The 20,621-nt window shown below is 34.5% G+C and overlaps 1 protein-coding gene across 2 annotated transcripts in view; it reads left to right on the top strand.

Moving 5' to 3' along the window:
* Window positions 1-20,621, top strand: part of FANCL (FA complementation group L) — a 78,095-nt gene that overhangs the window by 10,704 nt on the left and 46,770 nt on the right. Inside the window, exons 3-5 of one of the 2 annotated variants that reach the window (XM_082672618.1) lie at window positions 878-938; window positions 3,393-3,449; window positions 8,495-8,595. In XM_082672618.1, the coding sequence (XP_082528744.1) occupies window positions 878-938; window positions 3,393-3,449; window positions 8,495-8,595 (219 nt within the window). Of the gene's footprint in view, window positions 1-877; window positions 939-3,336; window positions 3,450-8,494; window positions 8,596-20,621 lie in introns of those variants that run through there. The other variant, XM_082672619.1, reaches the window with a different exon arrangement.

The following is a 20,621-nucleotide window of genomic DNA, read 5'->3' as shown; positions in this document are numbered from 1 at the left end:
CTACTTTGAAAAACAGGAGTGGCCAGAGAAGGGTGTGTAGTCAAGGAGGAGTTATAATTATGTGGTTTTTTTAAAAAATAAGATTTGCTTGAACAAGTTAATATTACGGAGGAAAAAAAACTAGCAGAAAATAAGTTAAGGATACCACAGTAAAGGGATAATTAGTGAATTGATGCGATTGAATTGGTGGGAAGGGGTGGAAAGCACATTTGATGAAGGGGGCTGTTGAATGAACTACTCTGCCTCTATGATAGGAGATAGCAGTGGAAATGAGGGTTAGCAGACCAAAAATGGAGGGTCATGATGGTTTGAAAAGATCATGGTTGGGAAAACTCTGAGGGGCTTTCTACTTCTAGGTAAGTAAAAGCAATTCCTAGAAGAGTTACTTACCTAGTAACATTGAGAGTGCAACTGAGGTGAGCCAGTAGATAGATGAACATTAACTTATCACTACTTACACAATTAAAAGTATGTCCTTAATCTGGAATTGAAAGAAGAATAGATTGCTACATATGCTTTCGCAAATACAAGTTCTGTATATTATGATCAAAACTGTTGTTTTTATTTAACCTCTCTTGGAGAAGAATCCAATTCAAGAAAACTTTGCTTTGGATATGTTAAAATTTTTTTTAAAAAGTACTGTTTTGTTTGCATGTTGTTTGCTGATTGCAGTTATTTATATTTTGAATAAAATTAGTACCGACAGTTGGAAGACATGATTTTCAACAGTACCCGTGATAAAAATTTTATTAACTTGTCAGCATTATCTTTATGTCATTCTTTTCTGTGTATGTACATGTTTGAGTTAGCATATAAATAAGTTTTTTCTTTTAATTCTGAACAATGAATAAACCATGTTGTTCCATTAAAATTTTAGATTACTATGTAGTTGGCAGCTGAAAGCAATACTTAATGGATATCATCATGTAGTGCAACAGGTAAGTCCTTTAAAAGGTTTGTTTTAAGCGAGGGTAAGAAGTTACTAAATATACTATTTTAAAGACCTATTTTGCAGAGTGTTACAACTGGTTTAGTAGTTGCTGAATTCTGTAAGTTTCACCTCTATCTAGCAAATATTTTAAGGATCCATATTTTATATAAAGTGTTTCCTGTCTTAGAATCCTCAGCACATCTCCAACCAGCATTTGTGTCGAAACTTTATTTCCATCCTTGAGACTTTAGGGTCTTCAAATGCATACACCCTATCCACCTGAATAGTGGTGGTACCAAAAAATCCCAGGACCCATTTAGGAGTTGAAGGATATCTGTGGCAAAAATGCGATTGTAGTTCAAGATTAGCAACAGAAAAGGTGAAATGGAAATCACTTAGGATCATGCATGCATATGTAATGATAGTAGATGTAAAGGGAGCATAGGTGAGATATAGGCAGGATGTATTTAGTTATTCTTTATTTTTAAAAAATTTTATAACTGTAAGTTTGTACTTTTGACATCCTTCACCCACCATCCACCTCTCCATCCCAGTTCAGTTATTCTTAATGTTTACGTTCCTCTACCTGAAAATTCCTTTAAAGATTTTTGTTTGTTTCTCTAATCAATTACTGAAGGAACTGAAAATAATGAAATGCCTCTTGTAGGAAAATAAATGGAAGTAGAACTGCCTTTCTTTTAATGCTTTATTCATTTGTGTGTTTTTCCTGATTTCCTATACTTTCTCTCTTAAAGCAGGTTATTATCTATGAAACTGACAATGACAGTTACTCTCATTTTAAAGCAGTACTGAACCACAAAGAAATATAGGAAATAAACTATTTGTAGAATGTAGGCTGTCACTGCTGGCAGTATAATTACAGCAGATTTTTAAGGGGATGTTTACATTATTTCTCTCTATTTTCTCTTCACCACCCCTTCCCCATCCACCGAGACTATATTGTATACTAAAGTTTAAGAAATGAATCTAATGAAATATCTAAATAGCTTGAAGAAAAACTGTTAATGAAGACTAATAATAATAATAAATTCTATAACAGTTTTTCTCCACCAATTCGCCAAGAGAATTCCTAGAAAAAGTTCTAATTACTTATCTCCTACCTGCCCTCCAGTTGGTCATGTAGAACCCAGTATTAGTTTCAGTCTTTGTTTTATTCCAAAGTCCAGTTCAATGTTACTATTCTTTCCTTGTATCATTTTTAACTTTAGTAAATATGGGTTGGGTGTGGTCAGCAATTTTTTTCTGTGAAGGACTGGATAGTAAATTTTTCAGGTTTTGTGGACCCTTAAGATCTCCATCATAACTACTCTACTGTGCCCTTGTAGCACCAGAGCAGCCTCGACAAGAGGTAAATGAATAGGTGTGGTTGCATTTCATTATGACTCTGTTTACAAAAACAGCTATTGGGCTGGATTTAGCCTCTGAGCTGTAGTTTGCACACTTTGGTATAATTTATTATTCCTCTCTAGTAAACTACAGGGGAAATATTGTACAGAAGAAGGGAAAGTCAAAGACTTGTTCTACAAACATGTGCCCACACAAAGCTGTGTTAAGATGTGAATCATATGCCTCATGTATTGTTGAAATATCTTCGATTATTATTTTTCTTATGTAAAGACAGAAATTTACATATCCACTTCAGAACTGTGTGGTGGTAGTGCAGTGCATCAGAAAAAGTAACAAAAATAACATTTTGATTTCAAGCAGAGAAATGATGTAGAGATTTGTCTAAGAAAGCAATTTTAAATGAGAATTTTTTTTGCTTTCTTTAATTCTATAATAATTTTCTTTTAAGAATCAAAGATTTCTAGGAAACGGAGCCATGACACTTTAATTCATTATACTTCAGAAGTTATTTCCTTTTTGCCATTTTATTGTAACTGTTCTACCTTATTGAAAGATTGACTCTTTTTGAATGAATACGGGTTAATTGTGAAAGGACAAAATTAACAATTATAGGTAGTCTTTATTAAGGTAAAGGAAAAAAATTAAAATAGACAGTTTTATTGATTAGTTGTTAATTCATTGCTCTGACTAGATTCTTGTAATTGTATAGATTTCCTGATTTTTATGCTCCTCTTAACACTCCATTCGTACTTTTTTTTTTTGGTAAATAGTGCTGTGGTTTGCTAGATTACTAAACTTGACAATAGTCAGTGCTGAAGAAATAGAGGAATGTGTGAGATTTTAAGTGACATTCTTACATAATTCAGTATATCTCACCAAAATCGATTTGAGGGCTTTAATTACTCTTTCAGAATGAAATTGGTAGGAATAATAGGGTTGATGACCAATACTTTAATTCTTATACTTTTAAGATGTAGATATAGCTAATACTTTTTTTTTCCATATTCACATGGACTTGGATTTTATTTCCATTTCAGCACGTGGAGTATTCATTGTACACATGAAATTAATTGGAAATGTTGTTTTGATCTAGAGAATGCAGCACTCTCCTGATCTAACGAGCTTTTTAGTGGAGTTGAAGATGGTTTTGGTAAGAATTTGTTTCCTAACACTGTCACCATATGCTGTAAATCTTGAATGTTTTTGTAATTCCTTTAAAAACTGAATGATTAGAACTTAAAACTTCACAACTCCCAATCATTAATGTCTTATTTTACTCTGTGCATAAATGCAGATGGTACTTTTCTGAAAGTAAAGGAGTAGGAGTAGAACTATGTGTAAGAACCAATTTGATTGTATCCTAAACTGGGCACACTTGACCCTAGTCTTGCACAGGTGGTGAAGAAACAAAATGTACTTCTGGTCTGTTAGAGAATGTCACATCTACAGAGAGATTAAAAAGTCACACATAAAGATATAATACAATGTATAAATAATTTTGTATACAACTACAGATTTCCGAAAAATTTGTTAGGCTTCATTCCATACATACAGTTACATATGATAATTGATTATTCAGTTAACTATACATAAAATACTTGATTAACAGACGAGGGAAGACTACAGGAAATACCCACGGGCCCATGACCTAACTTCAAAGTTTTGCCAATCATATTTCTTCCCCTGCTCTTTTAGGAGAAAGGAACTGGAGCATTTTAAAAGAAACCCTGGATGTTGTATCCATTTCTCCATAATATGTCAGATTATACGTCTAACACTTAAGTGTTTTTTTGTCTGTTTTAAAATATGCTGTTATAATGCCAATAAAGTTAGTGCTAATTCTTTATAGCTGCTCTGTTTGTATCAGTAGGCAAACACAGTCCACACATTATATTAAGTTGATATGTCTCTTAAAGTTTCTTAATTACTTCCTATAGCAGCGTCTCCTCTTCCCCTCACCATTTTTTTTTTCTTCTTCTCGTGCCATCTACTCATTGAAAAGCCAGATTATGTGTCCTACAAAATTTCCTGCATTCTGGATTTGGTTTATTAGATATTCATGGCGTCTTTTAACATATTCTTCTACCTTTTTTGTAATCTGGCAGTTAGATCTGAGGGTCTCCACAGAATTGGGTTCATTTGCTCTGGTAAGAATACTTTGTGCTCTGTACTTCTCACCCTGCATCAGGAGGTACATGGTGTCTGATAGTTCCTCGTTTAGAGGAGTTAAGATTGATCAATAGGTTTAGATCCATCTAATATAAAGTTTCGCATCAGTCTATCACCTACTGATTTTAGCTTCCAATGACAGTCATTGACTACATCCACTATTTCATTAGGGATTGCAAATGGTGATTTTTAAAAATCCATCATCTATATTTATTAGCTGAAAATCTTTTACAGAGAAGAATTTCCCTTCATCAGTTATTTGGTTAATTTGAGGCATAACTTATACTGGAGAGATAGGATAAATGCTTGTTTCTTTTTCCTTTTTTTAAAAAGTCAATTTTTAGAATAATCAGTTGGTGCCTAGCAACTCGAAACTAATGCTTTTTTAAAAAAAATTATTATGAACCTGTGAGTTTTTTAATATTTTATTAACTTTAGTCCATTGCAGTCATTATTCAGTGCCTAAACTGTACCATTTTTGGTCAGTGTAAGCCCCTTCATGTTGGCTCCTGAGTTCTTTTAACACAACCCAAGCTTTGCTTTATGACACCATTTGCCCCAGTTTCATTAAGTCATCCTATTTTTCAGAAGACCTATGGTTTTTTTGTAGGAAATGGTATTTGAATGCCACAGTCTCAAAACTGGAGTGTTCATTGGTATTAATTCTAGGCCTTTTCAGTGGACAAAGCCTGAAAAAAATGCTTTTTAGAAAGAAAACAATCATGAGTTCATTTCAAAATTTTCATTTCAAATTTGGCATAGGGATTTTACTTGTTTGACTTTATGCTTATATCTCTTTTTAATCTGAAAATTTTCATTTCGAATATTAACAGTCATTTTATTATGTTTTTACTTGTATGTTTCACTTACGCTTTTCCCATATCTATAAAATATTTCTTTATATTTGTTTTACAAAATTACAGTACCAGTATATAGCTACTAACAACTGAAAGCAGTTTGATATTTCTTTGTGGTTCTTTTTTGAGGCCTTCTTATTGTTAGGAGCAGCTGCCACATATTCAGAGCTTATTTACTTGCTAGATTTGTCTTGAGTCCTTTTTTTAATCCTCATAACAACCCGCTGAGGTGGAGCTTTGGTGAAAAGTTTGGGATCAAAATAAAGAGTATAAAAAAATATCAGATTCTAAAGTTTAAATTTTGACTAATAGATTTGTAAACCCTAATTAATAAGGATTATCAACATTCATTATCAATTTCGTCAAAGGCCACAACAGGATAACCTTAAAAAATGTAAGGTGAAGAAGTGAAGCGTATTTTGGTTTACATCTCCTTGACATTGAACAAGTTTGAAAAGTTCCTTTTGTCTTTTTATCATAATTTTGATAACCTGTACAAATAGGACGAAGGCCGTGATCCCCAACCTTTTTGGCACCAGGGACTGGTCTTGTGGAGGACAATTTTTCCATGAAGCTGGGGGGTGGGCGGGTGGGGAAGATGGGGGGATGGTTCAGGCGGTAATGCGAGCCATGGGGAGCCGCAGATGAAGCCTTGCTCACTCCCCCCTCCGCTCACCTCCTGCTGTGCATCACCACCTCCTGTGTGGCCCTGTTCCTAACAGGCCTCAGACCAGTCCACGGCCTGGGGGTTGGGGATCCCTGGAGTAAGGGAACCAGAGTAAAAACTGTATATACTGTGGCTCATTACTACTGAAGCTAACTTTAAGCTCTATCGGTCATTTAATTTTGAAGAAATACTCATTAGTTTAAAATAATTGGAGATTGATCTCCAGTTCACAATATTCTATTTAGTACATTTGTTATTGCATTTCTGAGTAAAATGAGATCCTATACTTTAGCTTTCTGAAGAAATTGTGGACAGAGTTGGTGATGCTATTGCACATGTATGGCACTGTACCTAAAAATGTAAGAATTTGTAGTTTATTGGGTTGTATTGTTAGTAATAGCGTTCATTTAATGTAATCACTGGTGAAAGTATTGAGAATGTTGCCCAAATGAAATCAGTAGGTGTTGATCTTATTTCAGGAAATTTTGTTAAATCTCTCATGGAGTTTCCTTAATAACTAGGCGAATAGTAGGAGCTTGTACATATCTGATAAATGAACAGTTGTTTTTTTGTGGTACGCGGGCCTCCCACTGTTGTGGCTTCTCCCGTTGCGGAGCACAGGCTCCGGACGCACAGGCTCAGCGGCCATGGCTCACGGGCCCAGCCGCTCCGCGGCATGTGGGATCTTCCCAGACCGGGGCATGAACCCACGTCCCCTGCATCGGCAGGCGGACTCTAAACCCCTGCGCCACCAGGGAAGCTCTGAACAGTTGTTTTAAAAGAGCTCAACAGGGTAAATTATTTTATTCCTTTTTTATGGCTGAGTCACTGAGTGCCTAAGGCCTCAAAACTTGGAAATGTTTAAAATTAGGAATTAAAACCTGTTTGTAAAGCCTGTGTTCTTTCTACTATGTACCTTTGCTTCCTTGTCCACAAAGAACACTTTGCTTCTCTGCCTTTGCCCTTTTCTCTGTTACAGTTCTAAAATAGGAATAACTTGTCTGACCCAAGGTAGAAGGCAGAGTTTACAAATGTCATATACCTAGATTAAAGTACATTTTTATTATTATCCAAGTTTATTTTTAACCTTCAGTATACGTGAATAGTAGTAATTAATATTTTTGAATTAAAAAAATTTGCAAATAAATACTGTATAGCTATTACATCTATAAGTCCAGGAACAATATTGACATTAGTAGTAGTATTAGTAACAGGATAATCTTAATAGTACAAATTTATTTCTGTGGACCATCAGGCTATCTATATACAGCATTAGGTATTTAGTTGATAAAAAAGCAGTGTCCTTTTTGTCTTGTGGGAGCTTCCCTTCTAATTCACATTGACGTTCTGGGCTTTACAAACCTGCTTTCACAGTTTGGTTTGTTTGCTTGTTTTTATCCTAAAGCAGATTTGGAACTCTATTAAAGTAGTTTCAGTAAACAGTCCTGATTTTGAAACGCTGTTTTGTAAAAATCTATTCTTTCTAGTGTTACCTCAATTTAATTGTCTCCTATCCTTGTTTAAAAAAAAAAAAGGATAAGGACTAATAAATATATACTTAAATAAAAATTTAAACTTATTATTAGGGTTACCAGAAGTATTTATAATTTTTATACTTCTTCCCATCTGGTTTTGTTATGTATTATATCTGGTTTTTAATTTCTTTATTGGTTTTTATTAATTAATTTCTGGTTTGATTATTTCTTTTTATAATAACCTTTTGATAATCCAGACCATATGAACATCTGTATAGATACATTTATTTTTACTTTCCAAATAAGATATTGGTCTAGGTTAGCACCTTTGAAATAACTGGTAATTTTCAGCCTCAGCAACTCTAGTGATATTTGTATTGCTTGTAAAAATGTAAATTTTAGTTTTGTTTGGGGGAACATAAACCATCTTAAAGATATCATAGGTGGGCTTAGCAGGGAAAGGAGCTGTGATCTAGCCAGATAGATGACAAAACACTTAGCTGGTCTGGGAGTAATACAGCATGTAAGTCAGTGAAAGAAATTAACAGGTATATATTTATTGTGATAATGAAGGGTTTTTGTAAGAATGTGATTCACAAAGGTGTGCAAATGTATCAGTCTAGGCAATATACATAGAGTTCAGGCTTTTCTTTAAAGGTACATGTTTCTTTATATCAACAGGAGTAGAAAAATAGTGAAGCCTTGAGAATGAGGAGGTTTTGTGTGTGTGTGTTTGTGTGTGTGTGTGAATTTTTTTCATCTCTGATAGGCATAATAGTCTAGGAGAACATGAGAGTCTTAAGTTTGTATGGTGTAATAACTGACAGTTTTACATGACCTTCAGTACAGTCCTTTACCCTTTTCATGTTTTTTTTTATGAGAAGGGGAATCATTCAGCTGGATTTTCCATAAAAATAATGGATACTTTAGTTAGGCTCAAAGATTACAGAATTGTGTTTCGTAATCAGGTACTAATAATTCATTGTGTAGCATTCCGAAGCTGATTCAAGTTTTTTCTTTTAAACAGGAAGTTGCTTTAAAGAATAAAAAAGAGCTGTATGTACTACCTCCTCCTCCCCAGTTCTACTCAAGCCTTATTGAAGAGATAGGAACTCTTGGTTGGGATAAGTATGTCCATTTTAAAATGTTTTAGAAATGCTTTTCTCTTATGCATTGCAATTTAAGATATGTGCAGTTTTAGCAATTTATTTTGCACTGTTTTTAGTCAAAAGTGTCATGTAGTTAGACTATCTGATCCTTATTGTGGCTGTGAATTAAAGGTATATCATCATAAAAAAATTGACCTACAAGGTAGCATTCTAAATATAATTTGGAAAAAAATAACATTTTTATGTACACAGTAAATTAAGATGTTACCATATTTTCACTGAACATATAACGTTATTTTCTTTTTTCTTTTAGTTTTAGTGAGATATAATTGACAAAATTTTTACATACTTAAAGTGTGATGATTTGATATACCTATACATTGTGAAAGGATTGCCACAATTGTATTAATTAACATTCATCACCTCACATATTTGCCTTTTTTTCTGACAGTTTTTTTGTGTTGGTTTTCTTGTTGCTATTATATGGAGGGGAGAATTTTAGGAACTTCTGACTGCCATTTTCACTGACATCACCCAATATATTTAGTTTTATGTCTGTTATCTTGCTGTATGTTTTCTATATTTGTCTCATGTATTTTGTGTTTTATTTCTTCATCTGCCTTTATTTGAATTAATCACAATTTTTATTATATTTTTCTTTCTATTAACTTTTTAGGTTTTTTTTTTTTATTATTTTAGAGGTTACCTCAGAGATTACAACATACACATAGCAAAATATACATTGTTATCTTTACCAATTTTCTTATATTGCGAGGATCTAAAACTCTTGAATGCATTTTCTCCACTTTGTTGTGTTGTTGTTATAATGCATTTTAATTCTATATTTAAATTTGACAAACATTATTGTTGTTTTTAAAGTCAGTATTATACACACACAATTATTTCTCCCAGTGTTCTTCATTCCTTCCTTACTGCATTTCTCTCCTGTCTAGAGTAGTTTTCCTCCTGACTAAAGAATTCCCTTTAATGTTTGTTTATTGAGATAAAATTGACACAGAACATTATATTAGTTTCAGATGTACAACATACTGATTCAATATATGTATGTATTATGAAATAATTACCACAAGAAGTCTAGTTAACATGCATAAGTACACAGTTACATATTTTTTTCTTGTGATGAGAACATTGAAGATTTATTCTCTTAGCAGCTTTCACATATACAATCCAGTTGACCCTTGAGCGTCACGGGGTCTTATATGCAGATTTTTTTTCAATAAATATGTACTACAGTACTATCCGATCTGCCGTTGGTTTAATGTGTGGATGTGGAACTGCAGACATGAAGGGTCAACTGTGAAGTTATAGGTGGATTTTTGACTGTGTTGGGGGTTGGTGCACCTAACTGCCATGTTGTTCACGTCAGCTGTTCAATATTATTAGCTGTAGTCACCATGCTGTACGTTACACTCCCACTAATTACTTTCTGACTGGAAGTTTGTGCCTGTTAACCTCCTCCACTCATTTCACCCACCCTCCACACCCATCTCTGGCAACCCCCAATCTTTTCTCTGTATTTATGAATTCAGTTTTTTGCTTGCTTGTTTTGCGGTACGCGGGCCACTCACTGTTGTGGCCTCTCCCGTTGCGGAGCACAGGCTCCAGACGCGCAGGCTCAGAGGCCATGGCTCACGGGCCCAGCTGCTCCGCGGCATGTGGGATCCTCCCGGACTGGGGCACGAACCCGTGTCCCCTGCATTGGCAGGCGGACTCTCAACCACTGCGCCACCAGGGGAGCCCTATGAACTCAGTTTTTTAGGGTATGTTTTTAGATGCCACATTATAAGTGAGATCATACAGTATTTGTCTTTTTCTGTCTGACTTATTTCACTTAGCATAATGCCCATTATAGGTCATCCAGGTTGTTGCAAATGGCAGGATGTCCTTTTTTATGGCTGAAAAGTACTCCACTGTATATATATATATATACACAACATTTTATTTATCTGTTCATCTATCAGTAGACACTTGGGTTGTTTCCATGTTTTGGCTATCGTAAATAATGCTGTAGTGAACATGGGTGTGCAGCTATCTCTTTGACATTGTGATTTTGTTTCCTTCGGACATATACCCACAGGTGGAATTGCTGGGTCATATTGAAGTTCTGTTTTTAATTTAGAGTGCATACACATTTATAATTGCTGTATCTTCCTTGTGGATTTTCCCTCATCATTAAATGTTTCTTTTTGTATCTAGCAATATTTCTTGCCTTAATGTCTACTTTGTTAGATATTAGTATAACTCTACTAGATTTTAATGCTTTGTTGAAATTCTCCATCTTTTTCTCTGTTTTTTTTTTTATGGTTGTTTTAAAATTTTTCTACCTACTCCCATAATCTAGATCCCCTTGAGTCTCTTTATTCTTTAATTTTTTTCTTGTGGTTTTCTGTCATATAGTCCTGGATCTTGGCATTCCTAGTGCTTTTATTAATTTTTGTTAATAGGCTTAATTTTTTTAGAGTGGTTTTAGGGTCATTGCAAAATTAGGAGGGTACAGAGATTGCCCATATACTTTCTGCCCCCAGATACACGCATAGACTCCACCATTATCAGCATCCCCCATCGGAGTGGTACGTTTGTTACAATAGATGAGCCTACATTGACACATTGTTATCACCATTGTTATCACCCCAAAACCATAGTTTATATTAGGATTTACTCTTAGTGATGTACATTTTATGGTTTTGGACAAATGTATAAAGGCGTGTATCTGTCATTATAATATTGTACAAAGTAGTTTCATTGCCCTAAAAATGCTTTATGCTCTACCTATTCATCCCTCCCTCTCCCCTGACCCTTGGCAACCACTGTTCGTTTTACTGTCTCCATAGTTTTGCCTTTTCCAGAATATCATATGGCTGGAATCATACATTATGAAACCTTTTCAGATTGGCTTGTTTCACTTAGTAATACGTATTTAAATTTCCCCTCAGTCTTTTCATGGCTCATTAGCTCATTTGTTTTTAGCACTGAGTAATAGTTCATTGTCTGGGTGAACCACAGTTTATTCACCTACTGAAGGACATCTTGGTTGCTTCCAAATTTTGGCAGGTATGAATAAAGCTGCTGTAAACATCTATGTGCAGGATTTTCATGTGGACGTTATTTTTCAACTTTGTTGGGTGAATACCAAGGCCTAGACTTTTTTTAACAGCAGAGAGTAAGGGTTTTTCTTTATTTTCACAATTGAATCAATACAAAATTGAATACTGTATAACAAAAAAAAATGTAAAACCTTAAATCTCTGTGTCTCTTCTCAATAACATGATTACTTTTTCTTTGGGGGGAAAAAAGACAAAACAACAAAAAACACAAAACGGCAAAAGGGGAGAAAGGAGGAAACTGGCTTAATTTGTAGGCGTTCTAGTTAATGCCCCTTTTTTCACTGTCTTGGCTGTTCTTCTGTACTTGCCTTTGGCCATTCAGGCTGCAGTGCTATGCCTAATAATATTTGTTGAGTGTTGGAAATTGTGTATTAAAAAGTTTGGAAGCTCCAGATGATATTTTCTTCTACAAAGGGTTTACTTTTTTCTTTGCTAGGAATATAAAGTGGGGGCAGGTTGCCATAGAGACTGAAATGGTTCAGGGTGGGTTGTCATTTTTGCAGGGTTCTTATTGCTCCTCTCCCTCTCCCAGGCTATAACCCTCCAGAGCTTTCAAGCAAGAGCCAAGTGTGCTCATTTGGATTTCTCCCTTGGTCGATCCTAAACTCTAATCTTTGTCTTCATTAGGCTAGTTTACCTTTAGCCCATTAGAGTCTGGGCTTCATTTTGGGCAGTGCTTCATATACCTCTTGTTGACTTTGCTTTGACCGGTAACCCTCCAAGGGTTCCCACTGAGAGCTTAGGGATGTTCACTGGGACTTTTTCCCACTGGTGGGTTCTAAATTCTAATAAATTTCTCCTCAGTATTATGAGATTTCTAAATATTATCCTTTGTTTTTCATTGGCTTACTGCTTGGCTTTTTATCCTCTTATCCCTTGCAGTTTATTAAAAGTTTTGATGGAAAATTGCCAGAATATATGGCCGCAGTCTCTGACCCTACCTTTTCACCAGATTCTGGCCCTTTAAGTCTGTTATTTTTATTTCTCTATCCTTAAGAGATTGCCAGAAATGCTGTTAGGGTTTTTGTTTTGTTTTTTTGTTGTTGGTTTTTTTTGTTTGATTTTTTTGTTTTTTGTTTGCCACTTACTAGTAGCTCTCTGCCTGCGCCATTTACCCAGATCCTCCTTTTCTTGCCCTATGCCCAGAATTGCTAAATACCCTGAAGGAAAAATGGCTGAAGTGTTGGCTTACTTCTCCTCTGTTCCCCCTTCTTCAGGACCTTGGTCCTTCAAGTCCTGGTTGCTTTAGCAATTTTTTGACATCTTCAAACTTTTTTTTTTCTTTTCCCTTTCATCAGGCTACTTTAGTAGTTCTCAGTGGAAGTTTTGGTCTTCAGTAAGGTACTCCATTTTAGCCAGAAATGGATGTTACATATAATTTTAAATGTACTATTATGGTGATATTGAGGACCGGTTAATGCGTATTCATGAAATTCCATTTTATTTGATAAGGTATCATTCCTGAATAGGATTTGTGATGGATGAAACCTTTTTTAGAAAATTTAGCAAAACAATGGAGGGGAGAGACAGAAGACAAGTAATGAATTGAGATGCACTCTTAACAATTCTGCTGAAGTTATGAAGATTTTTCTTGAGGCGTTGATGTTATGGACCTGATCATTCTTTGGATTTAAAGTGATAGAAAAGAGAAAAATTATTTTGACTTATTTTCTGATGCTTAAATGTTAAGATCTTAGTGTTTAGAGGATAGTTAGGAATGGAGGAAGGGTTTGGAAAGGGAAGAAGAAATGTTCTTCTAGTTTTATTTCTGTTATTTTGATATAGTCAGTTTGAGGCAGTTTTCTAAGCAGATGTGACATTATTGGGAGAACTCCAGTAATGAAAATCAGTTGAAGCATTGAGTATGCAAATATCAGATTTTTGAATTGTTCATTTTTTTCCACCTATTATTTATTGAATGCCTATAATGTAAGGCAGTGAAGATACACAAGCAAGACTTAAGATTCCTCATGGAACTTATATCTAGTGGAAGAGTCAGAATTTAAGTAGATGGATCCCAGTAGTACTTAATTCTAACTCAGATAGGTACTATGGTATATACTTATAGGATTTTTGAGAGCTGTTAGCAACAAAGTTATAAGAGAAATAGTGCAAATATATAAAATATTTTATGGAATAAATGTTTTTATAGATAAGTAGGAAGTGCTGACATTGCTTTGCTTTATATACATTGTTCTGATAGTGGAGAAAAAGGAACAGGTCTCTAACTTAGGTAATAGATGAAAGCCAAAGGTAAGGATATGAATGCCTCCACCATAGCATTCATCACAATTTAAATGTTTGTCTCCTCCTTAGATTATTATATATAGGAACTTCCAGTTTTAAGTTCCTGCTAGCTACTTTATAGAGTTCTTGTTTAATTCTCAGAATAAGTTTCAAGATACATATTTTCATCCCCAGCTTTGTATGTAAGATGAGCGTACATTGCCAAGGCTGGCTGCATAACAGTGCTCAGGCTTTGGCGTGAATGATGGCTCCCTGGAGTTGTGCTGTGGGGATAGCTCTGGTACGGAACCTTTAGTAAAGTTCCCTCAAGTACTTGGACGTAGTTTTTATTAGTTTTCAGCCTCAAAGTGTGACTATCGCACCACGGATAAAATTGGCCATGTGCAAAATGATAGTTTTGAAATCTGTTGCTTAGATTGATGAAAGCTCATAGTTTAATTATAGTGACTAGGTTGCATGATTGAATTAGAATATACCTGCTGTTACCTAATCATTAGTTTCATAGTCTTTACAAATAAACAGTGTGTTAGCAGAAGAGAAGTTGCCTGCATGGATTGATTGTGAGAAGCCAAATAGTATGATTTTGTCCGTATTTATCCAGCACTGTCTGGCGAAGTAAGAACATCTCCTTTCAGTTTTATTTTTGTGACTTAATTCTTAAATCGGGCCTGGTATACTTGGCACACTGATAATACTGGGTTTCAGGACTCTCAGAGCTACAAATGAGACCTGAACTGTGCTGTCCCCATGCTAGAATTGTTACTTTGTGAGGTGATACCCGAGCAGCTGTCTAGCTTCTTAATTTAAAATATCTTTTAAAATGACACACATAATGATTTGCATGACAAATTGATTTAAATGGATTTTCAGAATCTTCATGATTCCTAGACCAAATAAAATATCTGTATTTTACTTACACTCTAAATAATAATCTTGTAGATTTGTTAGTGGAATAGTAAAATCTGATAATAAAAGAAGGATTTTTTTTTTAAGGTAAGGAAAACCTTGCTGTGTTTTTAAATTACATACTTGACATATCTAATCAGTTCTATAGTATCAAGCTTTATAAAAAATTAAGTTAGAAGAAAGGAAATGTTTAAAATAAGATTGAAATCTTTCCTTTTTCCTCTATATTCGTATACCTTTTTTTTTTTAATAGAAATGACATTGAGAATTAGTAGCTGATCTTAAGTTTGATTGCTATTATTGTAATTTCTATACTTGTTCAACTTCTTTAAAAACACACTAAAAACAGCAAGTTGTCCTAAGGGTAAGATGAAGTTGTGGATGATTTTGGGTGTCATACTGGCTCAGGAAGGTGGGTGCTGCAAAAAAGTGTCTTGATGGGTTTCTATTAACTTCTGCTTGTGTTATGTTACAGAATGGCTCATTAAAACAGTAAGAATTAAACAGAATTCTTGGGGTTTAATAGGATTTTCTGTTTGGTATTAAGAATGTCCTGAAGTTGAAAGCTTTGTTTGCTTTATAGAATGGCTGATTTATATCCCACTTTACCTAGGATAGTCCTAACTTATGCCTTTTATCGTGGCCCCTTTTAGTCTCAAAAGTGTCCCAGTTCAAAAGAAATGCATAGTCACTTTATTTATAGGATATCTTATGTTTGTTTTAGTAATCACATGGTCCTAGATAATTCAGAGCTTAAATGATTCAAACAGGGGTAGTGACCTGATGGTTTTGTCCTTTTTAATGTAGCATATTATTTATCGCTTAGAGTGAGTAGAATTAAACTATTTGGCCTTTTAAATTTATTTTGCGAAAGAGCTGAGTTTTACTAAATTTGTTGTGCTGCTGAAAGATTGTCAACATGTATTAAATTCGATTTTTAATTAAGTCCAATATTTTTGAAATGGACTTAATTCATTGATGGTGATATCTTCTATAATTTCTCAGTGCATTTCAAAGAATTATATAACATATTGGGAGAAGTGGAGATACTTGTTAATACTAAATTAATTCCAGTAATGAGACAAGGGCTTTAATTCTGGCTTATCAGCTGTGTGACCTTGGGCAAGTCACATAACCTCTCAGAGCCACATACTCTTCATTTTTTAAATGCAACCAATGATGCTTAGTAATAAGGGTTGAAAAGAAACATAAGTTATGTGACTCAAATAATTCCTTGTGTAAAGTAAATATAAAGTTGGTGAGATACTGGTTCACCAAAAGGTCCGACTATATATGAGTTTTACAACATATAATTAGTGTTATGATTTAATTATGATAATTTTGTTGTATAACGCATAAGAATATAGATGTGAAAAGTATGAATTTCATTCTAAATGACCTTTATAAATAGAGTGCTTTTACCTCATACATATATCCAAATCACTGAATGCAAATTATATGATAGTGAAAAAATTGTCCTTCTAAACATTGGTAATATGCTTAGAGTATCTAGTTAAACAGAATTTGCATTAGTTGTTTAAAACTTACATGCGAATCAGTAAATATGAACCAGTTTGACAGCAGCTTGTTTATGTTCATATAATACATAGAGCATTGACACATACATAGAAAAATAAAACTTTCATATTGCTTATTAAAAAAAAAGCTTATCTGATTGGGAGGCAAAACTCAACACGAAAAGGAGCAGTATCAGAGTTTAGAGAAAGGTGAAGTTCTTTTGCGCTACGGATAATTTAGGAAGTTCTGAGAGGAAGTAGATATTGGGAAAGCTTGGGAGGCATATAGAAAGCCTTAAAAGGGTAGGAATGGGGGAGGCAACTTCGTAGTGATGGAAATGTGCAGTCCATTTTTGGACTTCGGAGTGGATCAGTTGCTCACATAAGAGGATTAATATTAGGGCCGGACTGAAAGGTCTTGACTGTTAGGCTAAGGATTCTTTATATGCAGGTGATGGGGACTCACTGAGTATTTTTGAGCAAGTGGTTGATATGATTAAAAAGATATTTAGGAAGATTAATCTAGTTAACGGAAGGCAGGATAGACTGGTGTACAGAAAACACAGGGAGGAAAAATGTTAACTAGGGAGGTTGTTTTTTGAAGTAGTTAATGCTTAAAGTTGAGAGTGGAAATGGAAACTTTGGTGCTTTATTAAAACATGAAGGTCTTCAGTCTGCCTTTTGATGTTATTAGTACATAAATGCATCTAGATATTTAATGGAAAAAACTGTATAACTTAAGCTTTTGGTCAGAGTAAGTACAGTATTTCAAGAGGTATAAAGCACATTCATTCTGTTTTTCTATACTGATAACATTCACCTATTAAGAAGAACAACAAAAACCTCTCTGAAGCTTAAGTATTAATATCCCTTTCAAATGTTTAAAAACCTTAACTCTTGGGCTTCCCTGGTGGCGCAGTGTTTGAGAATCCACCTGCCAATGCAGGGGACACGGGTTCGAGCCCTGGTCCAGGAAGATCCCACATGCTGCGGAGCAACTAAGCCCGTGCACCACAACTACTGAGCCTGTGCTCTAGAGCCCGCGAGCCACAACTACTGAAGCCCAGGCGCCTAGAGCCCGTGCTCCGCAGCAAGAGAAGCCACCGCAATGAGAAGCCCACGCCCCACAACAAAGAGTAGCCCCCGCTCACCACAGGTAGAGAAAGCCAGTGTGCAGCAACGAAGACCCAATGCAGCCAATAAATAAATAAATAAAATTAAAAAAAACCCTTAACTCTAAGTTTAGTGCCATTTTAGTTATTGCAAGCAGTAACTTATAAAGAAATGCAGCAAATGACAAATGCAAAGTAAAGTGCGAAAAAAAGTATAGTGTTTTATTTCTTTAGATTTTTATATTTATGTTTTTATAATTTCTTAGTCAGTTTTGGAATATGTCTAGCTAAGTAGTAAATACCTAAACTTATAAGTTTTAAATGTGTTTATAACTTTTCAAAAATTTGAGCTTTCCAATAATGAAAGTTGCCCAAATGTATTATTTTAATAAATGAGTAGAAATTATTTATTTCATGTTGTTTAAATTGAGATATCCAACTTACGAATAAAAGAGAACATTTGAAATAGCCTGTTTTTTTAAGACAAACTGATTTTAATATTACTTGTAAGAGCTTATTGCTGTTTTCTTCCCCTTTAATATCTCTTCTGTAGACCAAACATTAAGATATTCCTTTCTGTTGTGAATAGATACAAATATTGATTATCTAGTTAAGGTACAGGCTGAGCTGCTGTTAACAAAGAGAACTCCAAATCCTCAGTGTTTCAAACAAAATAGAATTTTATTCGTCTCTCATTTAACAGGTCACAGGTAGGCAGGTGGTCAAGAGTGAGTTGGTGGCTTTGTTTCACAGGGTCATACAAGAGCCCAGGTTTCTTTTGCTTTTCAACCATACACTGGTTGCGCTGTTCAGCATAGTAGCTACTAGCCACGTGTGACTATTGATACTTACATTTAAATTAACTCAAATTAAAAATTTAGTATTCATACTAGCTACATTTTAAGTCCTCTGTAGCTACATATGATGAGTGGCTACTGTTTTGGATGGTGCAGATATAGAATACCTCCATCATCGCAGAAAGTTCTGTTGGTCAGAGCTGCACTAAGAGGTTGTTCTTGTTGGCATGGTCTTTGCTGGGTCATATTGGCCTAAGTTCCACTCTACAGGAAGGGAGAATGGGAGGGATTGGGGGAGGGGTAGCCATGATTTTCTTATAAATGATCCAGAAGGTGCACATATCACTTCTGCTTGCAGTACACTGGCCAAAATTTAGTGATACGCTGATACCCAAGGACAGTGGAAGGGTTGCTAGCTGGATAGAGTGTACCCAGCTAAAACTCGGTTTAGGTGGAGTGCTACAGTAGCTGGGATCCTCTTACCAAAAGGAAGAAGCTGAGAATAAATGCTAGAGCACATTTGCCAATCTCAGTCACATGTACCAAACGTGATAATAATCACAATTAATTTTCTCCTTCTTCCCCAAACAAAGTAGACAGGAATCAACATGGGTAAAATGTTTAATTTTAAATGACCATGCTGAGATTAACCTGAAATTATAAATTTTTAAAAGTTTGAATTTTGTCTTAAAGCTTAACAAAATTAACCTTATGATCCTTTTGACTGCAGGGCAGTATTTTGAGCATAAGCCTGTTTTTTCTCTAATGTATTATTTCTACATCTTAAACTTTGTCTGTGTGATTGCAAACAAAAGACTAGAACTTTAGTTTATTTCTGTCTTATTTTATAGATGTGCCATAATGATTTTGAACATGTTGATGTCAAGCAGCAATGAGAAGTATGAAAAGTGCTAGTTGGTGGTTTAGTTGTTCCTTCTCTCTCCCTATTCCTTCTTGCTCTCTGTCTCTGTATATATTCATCATGCTTCTAAACTATTTAGGGCTTATAATGAAAAGCAGCAGGCTTTTTCCATACCATATCCCATCCCTGGTCTTACACTTTGAGACAAACTCTCTGAAATGTTCATGTTTACAAGTAACTTCTGTATTTCTAAAAAATATGCCTATATTCAGCGTTGCTTGATTGATCAGAATTACATACTGATTAACTACTGTAATAAAAATGGATTTAGTTTATATACTGCCTTCTCTCTCCCTTCATCACTATTCTTTTATCCTTCTATTTGCTTTAATATTTCTTAAACTTCTTTCATGTCTGTTCAATTAAAGATGGTATCTCTTACTCTCAAATTAGCAATTACAAAATTTAATGTTTCTTATCTTCCCTCCTCATATCTTTCTCCTTCTCAATTTTTGTTGTCTCTGTTTTAAATTGCAATGATCAAATATATTTACATTAGTTTCTGTAACTATAATTAAGTCTGCTAGCTTTGTCTATTGCTGAATTCTAAAAATTGTAATTAGTAAGCAGTTTAACTTTTTATGACTACATAAATATTTTTCACTGAAAAGCTAATGGTAGAGCAATTACCATTTTTAACATAGCTTTATTGTTTATGATTTAGTTTAAAATTTCCTCTTCCGATTTTTGTTTCTCGTATTTTTAAAAAATTTCCTTAATTTCTTCCCACATATAAGTAATACCCTCTGTTCTGTAGACTTCCTTTTTTTGCCAGCTGTCTCCCTCCTGGAGCCCTCTTTCTCTCTCCTCTAATCTCTTTCGTTACTCAGTGCTCTTTTGACCACTTGACATCTTTATAAAGTTTGTTGAAAATTTGCTTTGATTGATGCTATTCCTTCTTGTGCTTTTTATAACTGTGGAATTATGCATATCTTTTTAAAATTCCTTTTTTCTGTGTGTGAGTAGAGAGAGGATATAAATGCATATGCTCATCTCAACATCTTGAATCTGAAGTGTTGATGTTTTCAAAGAGTCAGATGCCCATGTATCTAACCCTTACAGTCATACTGATAAAACTTGTGATAAAGTCTCAGGTTGTAAATTTTTGAGGGGAGGGGGATATGAGACATTTACAAATAAAGCTGAAAGAAAATAATGATTAACTATATAGAGTCATTGATATTTTTATGTAAATAAACATTTCTAGAATAATTTTCTTTTGTTTTCTCAGACTCGACTTTTTATAGATTATGATAAAAAAATTTTCTGTTGATAAAGATTGTTCTGTTTTACTTTTTATTCTATTATTGAAGATATGTATCTTCAGATTTAGATCTGTTTTTCATTACAAATAGTGTTCCACAAGTTTATTGCCCAGAACTTCTTGAAACTGACCCATTTTACCATTATATCTGGCCA

The sequence above is a fragment of the Grampus griseus genome (genome assembly GCF_964374135.1).
Source record: "Grampus griseus genome assembly, chromosome: 15".
NCBI classification, from domain to species: domain Eukaryota; kingdom Metazoa; phylum Chordata; class Mammalia; order Artiodactyla; family Delphinidae; genus Grampus; species Grampus griseus.
Note: the sequence above shows the minus strand (reverse complement) of the source record. Positions and strands in the feature narration are given on the sequence as shown.